Source organism: Sceloporus undulatus, chromosome 1 (assembly GCF_019175285.1).
Source record: "Sceloporus undulatus isolate JIND9_A2432 ecotype Alabama chromosome 1, SceUnd_v1.1, whole genome shotgun sequence".
Lineage (NCBI taxonomy): Eukaryota > Metazoa > Chordata > Lepidosauria > Squamata > Phrynosomatidae > Sceloporus > Sceloporus undulatus.
In genome coordinates this window covers 251,344,234-251,361,256 of record NC_056522.1, presented here as the reverse complement: position 1 = coordinate 251,361,256, position 17,023 = coordinate 251,344,234, and the positions used below count along the sequence as shown (strand labels likewise).

Below are 17,023 nucleotides of genomic sequence, written 5' to 3'. Positions count from 1 at the left end.
TGATGAACTATCACACGTGAAGAACAAAATTGTGGTAATTACTGGGTCAAAGCGGAGCGAGTTCACATTGAATTACCACACCAGTACATACCATGCAGATTCAACGATTCAATTTGGGACCCTTGTGCATGCTTGGTAGGGGTCTGAACGCATTGTGAACCTTTGAACTTCTGGGGTGAAGAAGGGGGCCACTTCCTGGTTCCACTTTCACATGAATGCTAGCCTCACATGAAAGATTGCTTCATGTTCTATGGGCTTTAGAGTCCGTTTTGGCACCCAAACTAGCACTCTTTTTCTGGGATATATGGTCCATTTTTGCAGCCACACAAGCAGCCTTTCTATGGGATATATGGTCTGTTTTTCCAGCCATACAAGCAGCCTTTCTATGGAATATATGGTCCATTTTTGCAGCCACACAAGCAGTCTTTCTATGGGATATATGGTCTGTTTTTGCAGCCACACAAGCAGCCTTTCTATGGGATATATGGTCCATTTTTGCAGCCACACAAGCAGCCTTTCTATAGAATATATGGTCCGTTTTTTCCAGTCATACAAGCAGCCTTCCCCAGCGGCATCGGAAACAGCCACTTTCCCCCTCCTTGCCAGCATGTCCCCTGTCCACGTTAAAACGTGAATAGATTCATTCCCCAGTAGCTCTCTGCCCTTTCCCCAGCGGCACCGGAAACAACCGCATTTCCCCTCGGCAGCAATGGAAGCGGAGGGGGGGGGGGGAACCAGAAGCAAATGGGGCAAAATTGCAGCATGGCATCATGGGAATGTAGGACCTTGGAGGTTTGAGGGACTGTACTGGGACAGAAGCAAAGTTGTATTCCACACCAGACCAATTCGGAGTGAAATCGAAGTGAGCTTAGAAGCAATTTTTGTTAATTCGCTTGTTACTGAATTCACAAAAATGAAGAGTTATTCTGGCTTGACTGTGGATCCACCTCAGAACGATCCCCCATAGAAATCAATCAGGTGTGATAATACATCATGCTATAATGTGAATTCGCATGGCTGGACCAGTAGTGACTCTTCATCTGAGCTGCAAAACTCCTCGTGTGATAAGGGCCCTTGTAAAATGCCACTATACAATTTCCACTGGTGCTCACTCACTCAGTCATTCCCCCCAACTACCACCAGCGGGCTTTATGAGGAACTATTTTGTCCTAAAACAAGGGGAGAAGAAAAAGAAGAACTCTGTGAAAAGAATGTAAAGGCAGAATAGAAAGATCAGTATAAAAGAGCAACAAGCCATTCCAGAAAGATAACAGACTGTGTAACCTGAATACAATCTAATCCTGAAAAGATCTGTTTCTGTCAGTTTGGGCAACTGAACGATCCGTCAACATCATGTTTGTTTCCTCCTTCCTCCAAGCTTATTTTCTTTTTGTGTGCATCAGTGCTACTCAAGTTGGTATTCTGTGGACTAGTAATGGTTCCTGAGCCACTGGCCAGGGCCGGCCCATCCATATAGGCCAGGTAGGCCACTGCCTAGGGGCGCAATCTGTAGGGGGTGCCAGAGGGGCAGCAAGGGAGCCAGGAGGCCAGAGAGAGAGAGAGAAAGAGAGAGAGTGTGTGTGGCAGGAATTCAGAGGATGAGGAGAGTGGAGCAGCCAGCAGCTGCCAGCCTGTGAGTGAGTAGCAAGGAGAGAGAGCTACTTGCTGTGGCTGAGAGAGTGTGGCTTGCCCACTCTTGGTGGTTGTGCCTACTATGTGTCTTTTCTTTCTCGCCCTGGAGCCATTCCCATCTTTTTTTCATGGGCTGCATCTACACTGCAGAAATAATGCAATTTGACATCGCTTTAACAGCCCTGGCTCCATGCTATGGAATCCTGGGACTTGGATTTTTGGAGGAGAATTCGCCTTCTCAGTCAGAGAGCAGTGGAGCCACAACAAACTACAAATCCCAGGGCTCCAAAGCATGGAACCAGCAAGATGACCAGATGTCGTCTTTTACTGGGGTATATCTTACATTTCAGTCTTCTGTCCAGGAGGAATTCCAAAAATGTCCTCCCTTTTGAGCATCACTAAGAAGCATGAATTTATATTTATATGAGGGGTTTCAGCTTTTACTTGGTCATGTCCTCCATTTTACTTGAAAGCCCTATATTTTGCGGTGCCTTGTCCTCCTTTGTGGTTAGGACAGCTGGTCACCATGGGAGCCAAAGGCAGCTAAAGTGGTGTCAAACTGCAGCCCTGGTCCTCTCATCTGGTGACTCTACTGGTTTTCTTCCCTTTCTTGTGACATCCTTTTCTGCCCCTTGGGTGAAGATTTTTAGTTTTTAGGGGTCATAGATGGACCACCACTACCCCACAAACTCATGGGATGGGATCCAGATTTTTCCACATCATTAGAATGAATAATGCTTCAAGCTTGCAAAAGGAATATGTATGCATTAGTCTCCATTCCAAATATCACAGCAATAAAAAAGTCTTTAACCTGTAAAAACCTAATTGGCTTTTTGACTAATTCTCAGTACTGTGAGGAGAGATTGGAACCTAAGTTTTATGTCATGTTTAGCTTTAACAAATGAAACAGCGGAGATCAAGGGCTGAAAATAATTATGAGGGGCGACAGGGGTGCCAAAATATTTCTCGCCTAGGGTGGCAAAATACCTAGAGCTGGCCCTGCCACTGGCTGCCCATCCATGATGAGAGTTCAGGAAAGAAAGAAGCAACAGGGAAGGGAGTTGGACTGGATGGCCCTTGTGGTCTCTTCCAACTCTATGATTCTATGATTAAATCTGCAGCCAATATGTCCTTGAGCATACTAGAACAGTGGGTGGCAGAGGAAATTGCCAGTCCCCCATATCAGATCACTTGGGATGCACTGTTGTACTGTAACCTAAGGATAGAAACTGCCTTATTAATGAGGTATGGCTCTGGATGCTTGTGGGTTAAGTTGAAATGCTCCAAATAGACAAAAAAGGAAGGAAGGAATGAAGTTTGCCTCCTTCTTACCTGTGCTCTCAATTAACACCTTCCCTGAGGGATTACTGTAGGGACCTTGTCCAGCCTTGTTGGCACAGGCAACACGGAACTTGGCGGTGCTCCCCACTGGTAGATCTGTTGCATTGAAATAACAGTCAGCAATGCCAGAGCTGACTACTTTCCACTCATGTTCTCCTGGGGGAGGAACACATGGATATCAGCAGCTGGAGTGGCTCTTTTGGAGACAGAGCGACCTGGTGCTATGTGGGGCATGCATAATATTATAAATTAAAATAGTACTCTCTTGCCTTTCAACCTCTCATAGATCCCCTAGGGTGACTCTTAACAACAGAACCAACATGCATTCTGTAAAACAATTAAGACTAAATGAACAAACAAAAAAGAAGCAAGCTAAAATTGAGATGCCATAGCTTAAAATTACATAAGGCAGGGGGGAAAACTAAAGCTAACCAATGGTGCAGTTATATAAGTAACAAGAAACATACTGAAAACAACAATAAAGAGGGAAGCAGTTGGGCCTCCTGAAGCAGGGAATTCAACTACAGGTGGAAGAATGCAATTTTTAGAGTAATTTGACATCCTGCAACCAAGCCATTTAGGGCTCTAATATGCAGCAATTGGCCCAGAAATGACTGACAATACTGGAATTATACGTTTGCAAATGGAGGTCCAACACTCATTGCCAGCTGCCACATCTTCCTCTTCTGAACGCTTTTCACATCATTCCACACAGCTGAGGACCTCTTAATATCAACTGGGCTGTTGATGTTGTACAGAACACAGTGAGGTGTGGAAGGGAGCCTAGGAAGAGCCCCTTCCCTGTCTTGGCACACCATCAGTTCCTCAGGAACAGGCAATCAATCAAAGGCAGCATGACCAGGCAGGTGACAAGTGGTGCACTGTAGACTCAAAAGAACGAAACTTGGGCCCCATTCTCACTCACCCATTTCTCTGGATAGAACTGGGCAGATCCGGGTTTCCCCATCTCGAATCTCCTTGGAAACAAGTGCCCACTATCTTTTACCTTGACCAGGGTAATTTACCTCTCTGACGTTCACATTTGCGGTACCGGTTTAAAATGGAGCCTCCTCTGTTGTCAATCAAATTTACTTCCGCTTTCATCAAAGGTGACCTATCCTACAGCCATTGGCCAACGGAATGGGTGCTTTCCCCCTTCCTTTTCTTTTTTTTAAAAAGTGGCAGCAATGTGCACATATTCTGTCAACTTGTCAAATTTAAAAACCTCCAGGTGTGTGCGTGTGTGTTGTGTGTATTTGGGTCATTACAGATTATGGCAACCCTAAAACGACCCCATCCTGGGGTTTTCTTGGCAAGATTGGTTCCAAGGAGATTTGCCATTGCCTTTCCCCTGAGGCCGAGAGAGTGTGACTACCTCAAAGTCATGGATTTCCACATGCCAGTCTCTAGCCTCCCCTTCGCTTCCAAGCCAATGCTACCTCTGAAGCCCTTGTCTCCCCCCATGCCATCTTCTTCCCATAATAATAATAATAATAATAATAATAATAATAATAATAATAATAATAATACCTCGCCTCAGAATGCCAACTCTGCATCCTTTGCTTTCCCTCATTGCCACCCCAGAATGCCTTACAATACACATATGTAGCAAAAGCATTCACATATTGTATCAATTTGCCAAATTGAAAGAGAAACATTTATACCATTTGCATTGTAGCATTTGCATATTACACACACAAAAAATAATTAAAAAAGAAGCCTCTTGCAAAATGAGGTGCCGTGCCGGCAGCAAGCAAATGAAAGGAAAATGTAGCACAAGCAGACACATTCTATCAATATGTATCTACCTGTAGAACTATTCACATAGTCTGTCAAAAATAAAAATTACCCCCCCACACCCAAAAAAGGGAGAGAAAGTTGCCTGCGAGGGGGGAGGCATGTTCCGTTTTCTGCCCTCCTCTGACCTAATTTCTCCCCTGAACTTGACCCTTTGTCCTGCTCCTTCCTCCTTTGCCTCGACCCTGCCCTCCATGGCTCCCTTTCTCCTGCTCCTTCCTCCTTCGCCCCGATCCTGCCCTTCATGGCACCCTTCGTCCTGCTCCTTCCTCCTTCGCCCCGATCCTGCCCTCCATGGCACCCTTCGTCCTGCTCCTTCCTCCTTCGCCCCGATCCTGCCCTCCATGGCTCCCTTCTTCCTGCTCCTTCCTCCTCCTCCTCCACCCCAATGAAGGGGAGGCATGTTCTGCTCTCTGCCCTCCCTCTGACCTAATCCCTGCCCTGAACTTGACCTGATCATGATCTGGGCGAAGTTCATATTTGCCAGGACCCAGTTTTTCTTAAAAGATACCAGTAAAACCTCACTTTGAAAGACCCACGGCAAGGGGCATTTGCCCCTGAATGGGTGTGAAAGCCTCCATTTCGATTGTGGAAGAATCGGGGCCAATACGAACTTCCCGTGTTTAATCCGGTTTCTGAACCGGGGTAAAAGGTAGTCTGAATGGCCCCTGAATTCCATTTATAATTTCATGGGGAGAAAGCCAGTGTGATACAGTGGTTTTAGCATTGGAGTACAACTCAAATTTCAAGGATTCAAATCTACACTCAGCCATAGGAACCCATTGGGTGACCTTGAGCAAGTCACTCTCTCTCAGCCTCAGAGGAAAACAAGAGCAAATCCCCTCTGAACAAATCTTGCCAAATGATAGGTTTGCCTCAGGATAGCAATATGTTAGAAATGACTTGAAGGCACAAAACAACAACAACAAGGGTGGGGTGGGGTGGATATGATGCTGCAGATGTCCACAAAGAGCTGGGGAGTACATGTGACACCGCTAAGGGTTCTCCAAAGGAAATAGCAAAAAATTGACAATATTGGCAACATCCAACATCTACATACCATCTATCTTGCGTTCTAACGTATATGTGCAAGGTGCCTGGCTATCTGCTGGCCTCCAGAGGACCAGAACAGTGTTCCTGTACTTCTGAGGGATTTCTGGGGTGCCTGGTCTCCCAGGAAGTCCTGTTCCAAGTAGGTATAAAAAAGAGAATTTAATTACTTAGCACACAAAATATGTGGCAAAGACAAGGCCACACGTTTGTCTGGGGAAGGAGAGGGTTGTAGGAGACACTCTTTTATGTTCTTACGTGCCACAGCAATGGTGCAGGAACTGGTGGCAGTGCCCAGGGCATTAGTGGCATTGCATTCGTATAAGCCTGCATCTTTCTTGGCAACCTTGGAGATGGTAAGCAGCTGGCGGCCATCCTTGCATGCCACAATGTTAAGAAGTCCTTCTGATACCAGGGCATGCTTATCTGTGGAAAACAGGAATACTGATCCACACCAGCATACTAAGTCCATCAGTAGTGCATATTGCTTTTCATGTATGCCCATAGCTCTATTGCTTCTCTGCCACAGGCAGGTACCAACATGCCTCAACATGTAACATGGATTTCCTTCCCAATTGAAACTAAGGGGTCCAAATTCCAATGGAGTTCCACTGCATTTCAGGGTTCCAAATGAACACAGCCACTTTAGGTGGCAACTAAAGTAAAGGATAGATTATTTGCACCACACAAATATGGTGGTAGCACAGTTCCATATACAATTGACCCTCTGTATCCACGGATTTTTTATTCACTGATTCAACCATCCATGGCTTGAATATATATATATATATATATATATATATATATATATATATATATATTTCAAAAAATCAAACCTGAGGCCTCCCATTTTAATTATGGGAATTCATTTTATTACACCTTAATTTTAATGGGATTTGAGCATTCTTGGATTTCAATATCAAGGGGGGGGGGTGTTTCTGGAACCAAACCCAGTGCATACTATGGGCCCGCTATATCTACATTTTGGTCCTACCCTCCAAATGAAATAATAAAAATAATAATAACTTTTTTTATTTCTATCCCACTTTTTGCCAGGCAATCAAAGCGGTGTACAACAGGGTAAAATACATCCATATATACATAATACCCCCCTTAAAACAAGATTAAACAATGTAAGATTAAAAACTACATAGTAAAACCGACTAAGCTAAATAAAAATCATCATGGGCAGAGTTCACTGGATGGGAAGTCTTATTTGTGGCCGAGCATTTTATTCCGGGAAGGCTTGCCGGAAGAGATCCATCTTAATGGCCTTTTTAAAGCTCTCTAGATTGGTAATTTCACAGATCTCGTCCGGCAGGCCATTCCATAAATTGGGAGCGGCTGCAGAGAATGTCCTCTGGGAGGTCGCTGTCAACCTGGTCTTTAAGGGCTGTAATAAATTCCTCCCAGAGGACCTGAGTGTATGGGGCGGATTATATGGAAGCAGGCGATCCCTTAGATAGATTGGGCCCAAGCCATGTAGGGCTTTAAAGGTGATAACCAACACCTTGTACTGTGCCCGGAAACTGATAGGCAGCCAGTGGAGTGACTTCAATATTGGTGTTATATGGTCACTCCTTGCTGTTCCTGTGACCAACCTGGCTGCCATATTCTGTACCAACTGGAGTTTCCAGACTAGGCACAAGGGTAGCCCCATGTAGAGCGCATTGCAAAAATCAAGTCTTGAAAGTTTTCAGCTCACTGCTAAATTTTCAGGTTTGAATGACTCCCAATATTTATTTAATACTTAAAGATGAAACTGCCTTGGGTGTCATCCGGTTATGACAATTTGGCAGCATAACCATTGGACCAATGGGATATTGCTAAGTGGATGGGGGGAAAGTTAAACCTTATATTCTGTGGGACAAATCAAGCAGGACGTAGGACGCTCCTTCCTGAATTTGGAAGATGTCTCCTTTTTTGGAACCCAAATATAGCACACATGTTCTCCTTATAATGCACAACTTACCTTTCATCCATAGAATATGAGGAGCAGGGCTGGCTGCAGGAAGGCAGCACAGTTGCACTGCTTCTCCCTCCAGCAATACCTGGTCCTTCAATTTTATGTGGAAAACTGGAGGGAAGTCTGGGCAGGAAAAAAAGGATAGAAGGAATAAATTTGAGGATGTTGTGATTGGTACTAAAGAACAGGTCAGGAATGTTATTTCTTTGGCAAATTTATGTCGTATGTTATAGAGCCATTTGTTTTGGATTTCAGATCCCAGAAGCCACAGCCAATGTGGCTAACAGTCAGGGATAATGGGAGCTCAAATCCAAAAGAGCTGGAGGACCAAAGGTTGGGAACACTGCTATAGATCTATAGTATGGATCTTGCTTGTCAGAGACACTGGGAATTCCAGAAAGCTTCTTCAGGGAGGGATTGATGGGGAGCCTACACAGGGCTGAATTCCAGTCCTCCATGTCCAGTTTAGGTGCATGGGCCTGAGTTTCCCTCCTCCAGTCCTATAGAGTTGCATGAGAAAAAGTGAAAAAGGATGGAGAGAGCACCTCAAGCGCAATCCTTTACTATTATGTTTTCCTAGAATGGCCCAGTCAAATCAGCAGAAGAGCTGGAACTTCCTAGTACAGATGAACAGGGGAGGACAACTCAGTTTCCCCGAGACCACCCCATCAGGTTGAACTCATCACATAGCAGCATGAGAAGGCATACCTGACTCACTGAGGACATAGGGCTGACTCACAATGATGACGCCTTCCCCTCTCAGGCTAGCAGGAATGTTGGGCTGTGATGCAACCTTGTCTTTCTTGGCTCGGGATAAACTCCAGCGCTCCCAGCGAGAACTGCGTCGGTGAACATCACCAGAAACTATGGAAACAACAGATATGAGTGGGCTTTGCCCAAGCCAACTGAATTCTGGGAATTAGGGGAGGGGGTTGGTTGGCATACTGCTGGTTTCTCCTTCCTGCATGCATTTGATTTACTCTTGCCACAGATATCTTCCTGTCCCAGTCACATTATTATCTTCAGTATAATTAATTCATTCTCCTTTTTTGTTCGCTTCTTCAGTTCTAACTCTCACAAGTATTGCTCTAAAACTCCTACAAGTGGGAGTATAATTTTAAACACAATGCCCTATCCTGCAGAACCTATAAAGAACCTATAAAGGAAATTATATCTTTGAATAGCCTCCTAGCTTAGAAACATCAACTCTTCTCTGAAATGGCTGTGGAGAGAGATAATGGCTTCCATGGAAGGAGGCATGAACATCTGGTTTCTGTGCTCCTCTCATTTAAGAATGAAACCACACTACAGAAAATAAGTTATTGTCTTCACATACTTTTAAGGGAATACACACATACACACACACACACATCTGTTGCCAAAAACACATAAGGAAGAGGATAGCCATCATCTGTATTACTCCCTTTTAACAAAAACACTCAGGCTATCAGCCTCCGACTCAACCTTCCCAATATTGGTTGTGGATATTGGCTCACCATTGCCTGTGGATGTCTCAGACTGGAAGGATTCTGTGGAGGGGACATTAGCAGACTGGGCTGCCAGCTGGTTCTGTGGGATGCCCATCTGGCGCAGGTTTTCACCCTCAGATGTTGCACGGCGCAGCTGAGAAAGGAAAGGAGTTCTCTTCTCAGGCTGTCTGATGTGGTCACTAGCAGTGGCTGCATGGTCTTCATCAGCATGTTGCTGCGAGTGGCTGCGTAGGTGGGTGGAGAGGCGCCCCATGGTGGTGCCAATCTTCCTGCGTACAGCCATGACCGGTGACTCACTGGAGCCAGGCTCTGACTGCTGGCTGCCTGAGTCCTTCTTGTCCTTGGAAGCCAAGGCCCAGGAGAGTCGCCGGCCCTGGGCAGCACCTCCTGATTCCTCTTCCTTGGCCTTTCTCCTCTCAGTGGGAGGTGTTCGCCGGAGTCGCATCGACATCCTACGAATGAAACCACCTTCCTTCTCTACCTCATGCAGGTTTTGTACTGAATGTGCCCGACGAGAGACCCCAGCCTTGGACAGCTCTAGTGGAGCACCTGCTGGACTTGGCCGATATATGGCATCCTCCTGCACCAGAGGTCCAGCCAGATGCCTCTCCTCAGACCTGGAGAGCAGCTTGCGGCCCCTGCTGAGAGAGCCTTCCCGCCCTCTTTTGAACTTAGCCTCAAACACCTCTTCAGAGTCAATGTCCTCAATATGCTCAGTACTGGAAGACTGACCTGGGGTGGAGGTTTCTTTGCCAGGTTTCTGTGCTACCATCTTGGCATAACCTGCAGTTTGTGGTTGCATTTCTGCTGCTGAGATCTGAGGCACACTTTCTGAGGCAGTGATGGAAGGCTCTGTTGTATCTCTCTGAGGGAACTGGGCTGACTCACCAGTCAGGGACTGCATGACCTCAGCATAGGCAGAACGCTTAGGTGCTGAGCTACTGGGAGTAGGTGAAATAGGTATCGGTTGTGTTGACCCCTTTGGGGAGCCTATGGATTTTGCAGCTGGTGGAGTGTCAGGTTTGGCTAATCTGGCTGGCAGTTTTTCCTCAGCTCCCCTTGGGCCTAGTTTCCTCATACTATGTCTGGTGATGGGCTTTGCTCCTGCCTCTAGGTCAGGGGTGAGTGGCTTGGAGGGGACCTCCTGTGGGGTGTGAGGTGTTTGAGGCCTTGACTCATTCAAAGCTGAGAGGGAAGGTGTCTCCCTTAATTTCTGGGCCTCAGCTTGTGCCAGGGGGATTTCTAATGGTTCTCCAGAGCGGCGATGCAAGATGACAGGCTCCCCATCACCCTGGCTGAAGGAGCTGCTTTTCTGAAGGAGGCGCCCCTCAGGGGGCAGGTGCTGGGGAGCTGTCTCACTGGAAGCTGCTCGCACCATCTTGTGTCCTGGGGACAGCTGCTTCTCCAATCTTGGAGGCCTCAAAACCTTCTTCTCAAGACCAAGCGTCTCCAGTAAGGGCCCCCGCAGGCCACTCAATTTGCCATCCACGGGGCTGCCTCGCAGCAAGCGCTGGCGCATGAGTTCCAGACGCTGGGTGTATTCTTCCTCTGGCAACCCTCCTTTCCGGCGGTACAGTGTACCTGGGCTGGGGCTACGATGGGGCAACTCCATGGAGGCTGCCTTGGTCAGACTTTTATGAGAGGGAGGTTCAGTCTCATCTGAGGGAAGGTTCAGCAAGAGGGCACTATCTGCTGAACTCCCACGACGCAACTGCCCCTTGCGCGAGGCTCTCTCAGAAGCATCTGGGGAGTCCAGGCTAGAACCTTTCTTCAGGACCCTCCTTTTCTCCGGTCTTTTCTGGGCCTCACGACGAGCCTCCTCATCCGACGAGCCAGGTCCCTCAACTTCTGTGGAGTGCTTCCGTGGCAACGTGCCCTTCTGTCTCCTGACAGCAGGTTCCCCTTCTTCCTTCTTCTTGAGATCCACTGCGGCCCCTTGCCCCTCCTCCTGCCACTCCATGGACATGCTCTCCTCATCTATTGGTGCTCCATCTGGGCCAACAGGCTCATCGTCTGTTGGTATCTCAGTGAGGGACATGCGGGAACCAGAAAATTCAGGCTGATGGGGCATAGGAATATAGGGCAACTCTTCTGGGTCATCAGAATCTGAAGAGGAGGACAGCACTGATGTCTCCTTGAGGAGACGTGGCACAGCTATAGACAAGTGGCTGGATGTGTCCTCTAGAAGCTCAGGAATTGGGCGCAGCACCATGTTGCACTTGTAGCTAATCTGGGAGCGCTGCAGAGAGAAAGCGTATAGTAAATGGGGATTAAGAAAGTGCTAGCATCCCAGCCATACCTTTTATTATAGCATATTTATATTTACCCACCTAATGACATTGTCTTGCTCTGTGAAAGAGCCCAGCCACTACAGCAACAAGCTTTCAGGTACCAATTGGCAACAGCAAAAGCAGATCTACACTGGCCAGAACACTCTGGGACACTCTTGAAGTATTCTGGCCCAAAGCTGCCCTGAATTCTCCCACTATCAACAACAACGTCAAGTGGCTGTCTACACCTGCATCCCACTATGCTGCCCAGTGCTGCCGGTGGAGTTAAATGCCTGTACTGCAGCCACTCACTCAAAACCATAAGGTTGTGAGTTCAATCCCAGCTAAGGGGGCTCAAGCTTGACTCAGGCTTGCATCCTTCCGGGGTCACTAAAATGAGTAACCAATTGTTGGGGGCAATTAGCTTACAGTTGTAAACAGCTTAGACACTGTTAGTTCAGTATGAAGCAGTATATAAAAGAAGTTGTTTGCCACAGGCAGTGCAAGCCATTCCCTCTGAAGTTAAAAACAAGGTGCCTAGCATTGATCATATTCCTGTGATTTTAGAGGGAGTGACCTGTACCAGCAATGGCAGTGCAAGGAAGCACAGTGGGGGTAGGACACTGTGTAAACAGCCACCTGGTATCACTCTGGAGTGCTCCAGATTTTTCTGGGAAAATCCAGAGCAGAAGGCATGTTTTTAAAATTTGCTTTAATGTAAGGTTGGCCCAAATTCATATGTAAAGATATGTCTGCTAGCAAGCTGGAAATGACCAAGCTGTTGTCTTGTGTTTGCAGAAACAGTCTAAGCTGGTAATTCTCAAACTATGGGGTGGAACACTTGTGGTAACACAAGAGTTGATCGGGGGGGGGGGGGGGGGGAGACATGAGACTTGGAGGCCCTGATCCTTCCTCCTCCACTACTTCCCAAATCTTTTGTGTCCTGGGGAAGAAGAGAAAGACAATGGCCCTTATCACACATGGGGTTTGCAGCTCAGATCCACAGTCACTCCTGTTCTAGCAATGCGAAAAGTGATGTTTTTTCACACCAGATTCAGAGTCACGCCTGTCTAGCAATGCGAATTTACGTTAAAACGTGATGTTTTACCACACCTGGTTGCCTTTCCATTGCCCTTCCGAATCGAGGGGGAAGCGGAGTCAGCTTGATTCCAAGCAAGTCACGTGATGCGGATTCAAGCAAAGCAGGTTGAGTGCACATTGTATTACCACACCGGAGCATACTTTGAGGGTTCTCAGCACCCTTGCGCATGCTCAGTGGGACTCTGGACGCTGTCCTCCTTCCTTGCCCCCTCCTTAGCTGTCGTCCTTCATAGGGATGCAGGAGCAGCAGGGGATGGGATAGGTGGCAAGGTGTCAGAGGGGGCGAGATGGGGATGCAGGAGCAGCAGAGGATGATAGGATAGGTGTCAGAGGGGGCGAGGTGGGGATGCAGGAGCAGCAGGGGATGATGGGATAGGTGTCAGAGGGGGCGAGATGGGGATGCAGGAGCAGCAGGGGATGATGGGATAGGTGGCAGGATGTCAGAGGGTGCTAGATGGGGATGCAGGAGCAGCAGGGGATGATGGGATAGGTGTCAGAGGGGGGCGAGATGGGGATGCAGGAGGAGGAGGGGGATGACAGAGCAGGATTCAGGGGGCCAAGGGGGGCGACATCGGAGTGGTTTTCCACACCAGACCAATTCGAAGTGAAATCGAAGTGAGCTTCAAAGCAGATTCTGTGAATTTCCTTTTTTTCCAATTTCACCAAAATGAGGGGTCACTTTGGAATCACTGTGGAAGCACCTCGTAAGGAGCTCCCATAGAAAGGAATCGTGTCTGAAAACACTTTCACGTTATGATGTGAATCCGAATCGTTGGACCCACACTCACGTCAGAACTGAGCTGCAAAAGCTCTAAAAATCTCCATGTGATAAACTCCAATGAGATTGCATGGAGTCTTTGCCTGAGGGAGAAGGAAGAGGAGGAGAGCTATTTCCTTATAAGATGTTAGAATATGAACATATATGAATGCATGTACAAAACATACTAAACAAACAAAATATGTTTATTCCTATACTACTTTAAGCAGGGGCATGTGAATCATCATCATCATCATCACCATCATCATCATTCCACCTGTTTCCTGAAACTGGGGCTCAGGGTGGCTTACAATATTAAAAAACAGTATACAAGCATACAAAAAGGTACATTGAAATAGAATTAAATTCTTAAAATATTAATATAAATTACAAATTAAAATAATAAAATACTATTAAAAAGGTAAAAATGTTTAAAATGCATTAAAACAATGTAACATCCTGGCCCATTCTTTAAAAATTTTCTGTTTCAAATGCCTCTCTGAACAGGAAGGTCTTAGCTTGCTGGCAGAAGGACAATAAAGAGGTGGCTATTCTGGTCTCCCTGAGACAGTCTGGATGTAGATGTAAAGGGGGTCACAAGGGTAAAGAGTCTGAGAACTCACCTTCACACCCACTTTCCTTTTAAGGTTCATGAAACCCACAAGCTCAAACCAAGCACTGAACTGCCTTCAAACCAACAGCCACAGAGGAGTGTTCCTTATCACTAAGAATCGTGAAATTTACCTGCCACCTCCTACGAGATATGAAGAGCTTGAGATGATCCATACTGATGCTCTTGCCCTTGGCCAGGGTCTGAAAGGGAGGACAAATGGAGGCAGGGTCAGGCAGGTAGAAAGAGTTTCTTCCCCCCCCCCCCCCCCTTGAATATGTGGCAGAAGCCCAAGCCTGAAGGAACCTTTGCCACTGAGCTACCTTGACCTTCTTTCTAGAGCAGTGGTGGAAACAGTGTGGCCCTCCACATGCTGTTCAACTATAGAGCCCAGCATTCCTCACCATTGACTATGTGGCCAAAGGCTGTTGGGAGGTGCAACTGAAAAATATCTGGAAAGCCACACAGTTTCCACTTCTGGACTAGGCTCTCCCACCCCAGTCCCCAAAAGCCAGCATGAGCCCCACATTGCACTGTCTAAGAAGGCTTCAGAAAATGGATTCACCTTGAACCAGGGATGCTCCAAGGTCTGCTCTGCATTGGGCCTCCTATTAAAAGAAAGAGAGACAAGAGTCAATGTGCAGAAGTGGCATTTACTAATTTGGAGCAAAGCTCTAGAAACTGATATCCATCACTTCACACAGTAAACTTTAGATAAAATTATATTCTTCCACTTTCAGCTCTCTCCAGCCCATTTTTGCTTTCTTCTGCTGAAAGCAGAATGGTGTAATCTGGGTGTTTTCCTCTTAACCCATTTCTCTTCAGAGCTTTTGAACTACAACTATCAGACTCCTCCAGCCAGCCTAGCGATGTTCATGTTAGCTAGGTGATTCTGACAGGTATAGTCCCAAAAGAGAGGAAAAGTTTTCAAGTTCTGCCCCATGCCTAGTCTACTTCTCCAGACTTAAAAGGCCCTGGGAACTGTATTCAGAGTTTTGAAAAGAGTTTACATTCTCCACTTTCTGAAAACAATCCACTATTGCTCAACCACCTTGGAATTTGTTTAAAGAGAAAGGGTAAAAATATATGGAAATAAATAAATAGATAAATAAGTGATATATATCATTTCCTGTTTGTTACTGAAAAAGTCAAGGTAAGGATATATGGCAGGGGTGGGCAACTGTTGGAGGTTAGAAGCTGTATTGCCCTCCTCCCCAGCAACCTTGGAGGCCACATCTTGCACTACCGCTCTGGAAAAATGCATATTTGCACCCAATGCCCCCTAGAAAGTGTAGGAGTCAATTTTGCCATGTTTTGGGTCCACCTCAGACAATTTAGGCCCAGTAGAAACTTTTTTTCCAAAAGGAAACTACATGGAAGTCAACTTCTAAGTCACTTCCAAGAAAGGAAGTAAATTGTTGGTGGTAGGGAGAATAATATGGTGAAATTACCTCTGAAGACCCATAGGGGTTATTTGGGGGCCAAAAATGTTTTTGGAACCTGCAGGGCCCTAGGGACCACAAAGGTAGCCCTGGCATAAAGTAATTAGTCTATGTGTATGTTCATAAGCCGCTTCTGTCCTCTCAGGCTTCTCCATGTGGGTTTCCCTTTCTGTCTCAATGGAGGGGGATCAAAGCTTCTTTTCTCCCCCGCCTCACTACACACTGCAGGATGGAATAGAAGTCCTCTTCATTAAACAGTCAGTCCTCCATATCTATTGATTTTTTTTTATCAATTGATTCAAGCATGGCTTGAAATTATTTCTAATAGATATAAAGATATAAATTCCAAAAACCAAACCTTGATTTTGATAAAGGACATCATTTTACTACAACACTGTATTTAATGGGACTTGAGCATCCTATTTTGGTATCCACGAGGGGTCCGGGAACCAAACCTCAGAAGATATCAAGGGCCCACAGTATTTATTTATAAACTTTTGTGCTGGAATTTTCAAAACAGCATATAATAAAAATAAAGTACTCAACAAACACAACAGGCCACATTAAGATGCAACCATCCATGAAATAGGTAGCAGATGGGAAGCAGTCTGAATTTCAGAGAGAGATATTCCATGTAGTTGAGGGTTTTGTGGGCCTGCGCATAAAATCCCTCCCTCCCAAAGAGGACCATAAGAAGACCCCATTACTCACAGGCGATCATTAACTAACACTTTGATGACAAAGCCTTTTGCCTCCCTTGTCAATCCTGTGAACATATTTTCCTCAAAAGCCACATTGTAGTTGCGGATGTTCATGAGTGTTGTCTTATCATTCTCACCCACAAATGGGGAAATCCCTGTGAGACTGAGAGAGAGGGACTAATCAGAACAGCACACACCCAACATACATGCTTGGGACAGACTCTGAGGGGCTCCCATGCCCACCCAGCATGCAACTGAATAGCTATGGAGGCAGATGGGGAAATTCACTAGCATAGGTTTTCAAAGGTCCTCATCCCTAATAGGGGGCAGTAGAGCCTTTGAGAGCAGAATGAGACACTATGTCAGTGCATAATGAGGTGGAATTAGGAGACCTTGAAAGGTTTATTTTTGGACTACAATTAGCCATCACTATAGTCCAATATAGTTACTTTCCCAAGCTCTGGGGATTATCATCTTGATTTATGGGAGGACCTCATCTATGCCACTTGTTCACCAAGTGTGGTGGAGATGCATGGATGATGAGAAAGACTTGTCTGGTCCTAGCCCAGCTTACCAAATCTGAGGCTTACCATAGATATGTGATGACTCCCACTGGCCTGTAAAAAGAGAAGAGATAGAATTTCAGGATCTTGACAAGGAACTTCGAGGAACCTAGTTAAACAGCTCAAGTGGCAAGCTATGGTTGATGCTGATGCTGATGACAGAATAGATGTTATTGCTTAGAAAATAGTGTGAGTCCAAGATTCCTGAGGGAACCCAGGGTGCTGGCTGTTTTGATTTCTTTTCAAGAGGAAGACACAACACAGAGAAGAAGAAAGTGCACTACAGTGGGCCAGCTATGACAA

General features: G+C 46.2%; 1 protein-coding gene across 1 annotated transcript in view; it reads right to left on the bottom strand.

Annotated features, from left to right (window-relative positions):
- SPEG (striated muscle enriched protein kinase) overlaps window positions 1-17,023 on the bottom strand; it is a 174,049-nt gene that overhangs the window by 10,924 nt on the left and 146,102 nt on the right. Inside the window, 10 exon segments of the mRNA XM_042458763.1 lie at window positions 2,965-3,129; window positions 5,831-5,953; window positions 6,079-6,246; window positions 7,793-7,909; window positions 8,495-8,650; window positions 9,283-11,515; window positions 14,149-14,217; window positions 14,580-14,622; window positions 16,168-16,320; window positions 16,748-16,774. Of these exon segments, the coding sequence (XP_042314697.1) occupies window positions 2,965-3,129; window positions 5,831-5,953; window positions 6,079-6,246; window positions 7,793-7,909; window positions 8,495-8,650; window positions 9,283-11,515; window positions 14,149-14,217; window positions 14,580-14,622; window positions 16,168-16,320; window positions 16,748-16,774 (3,254 nt within the window).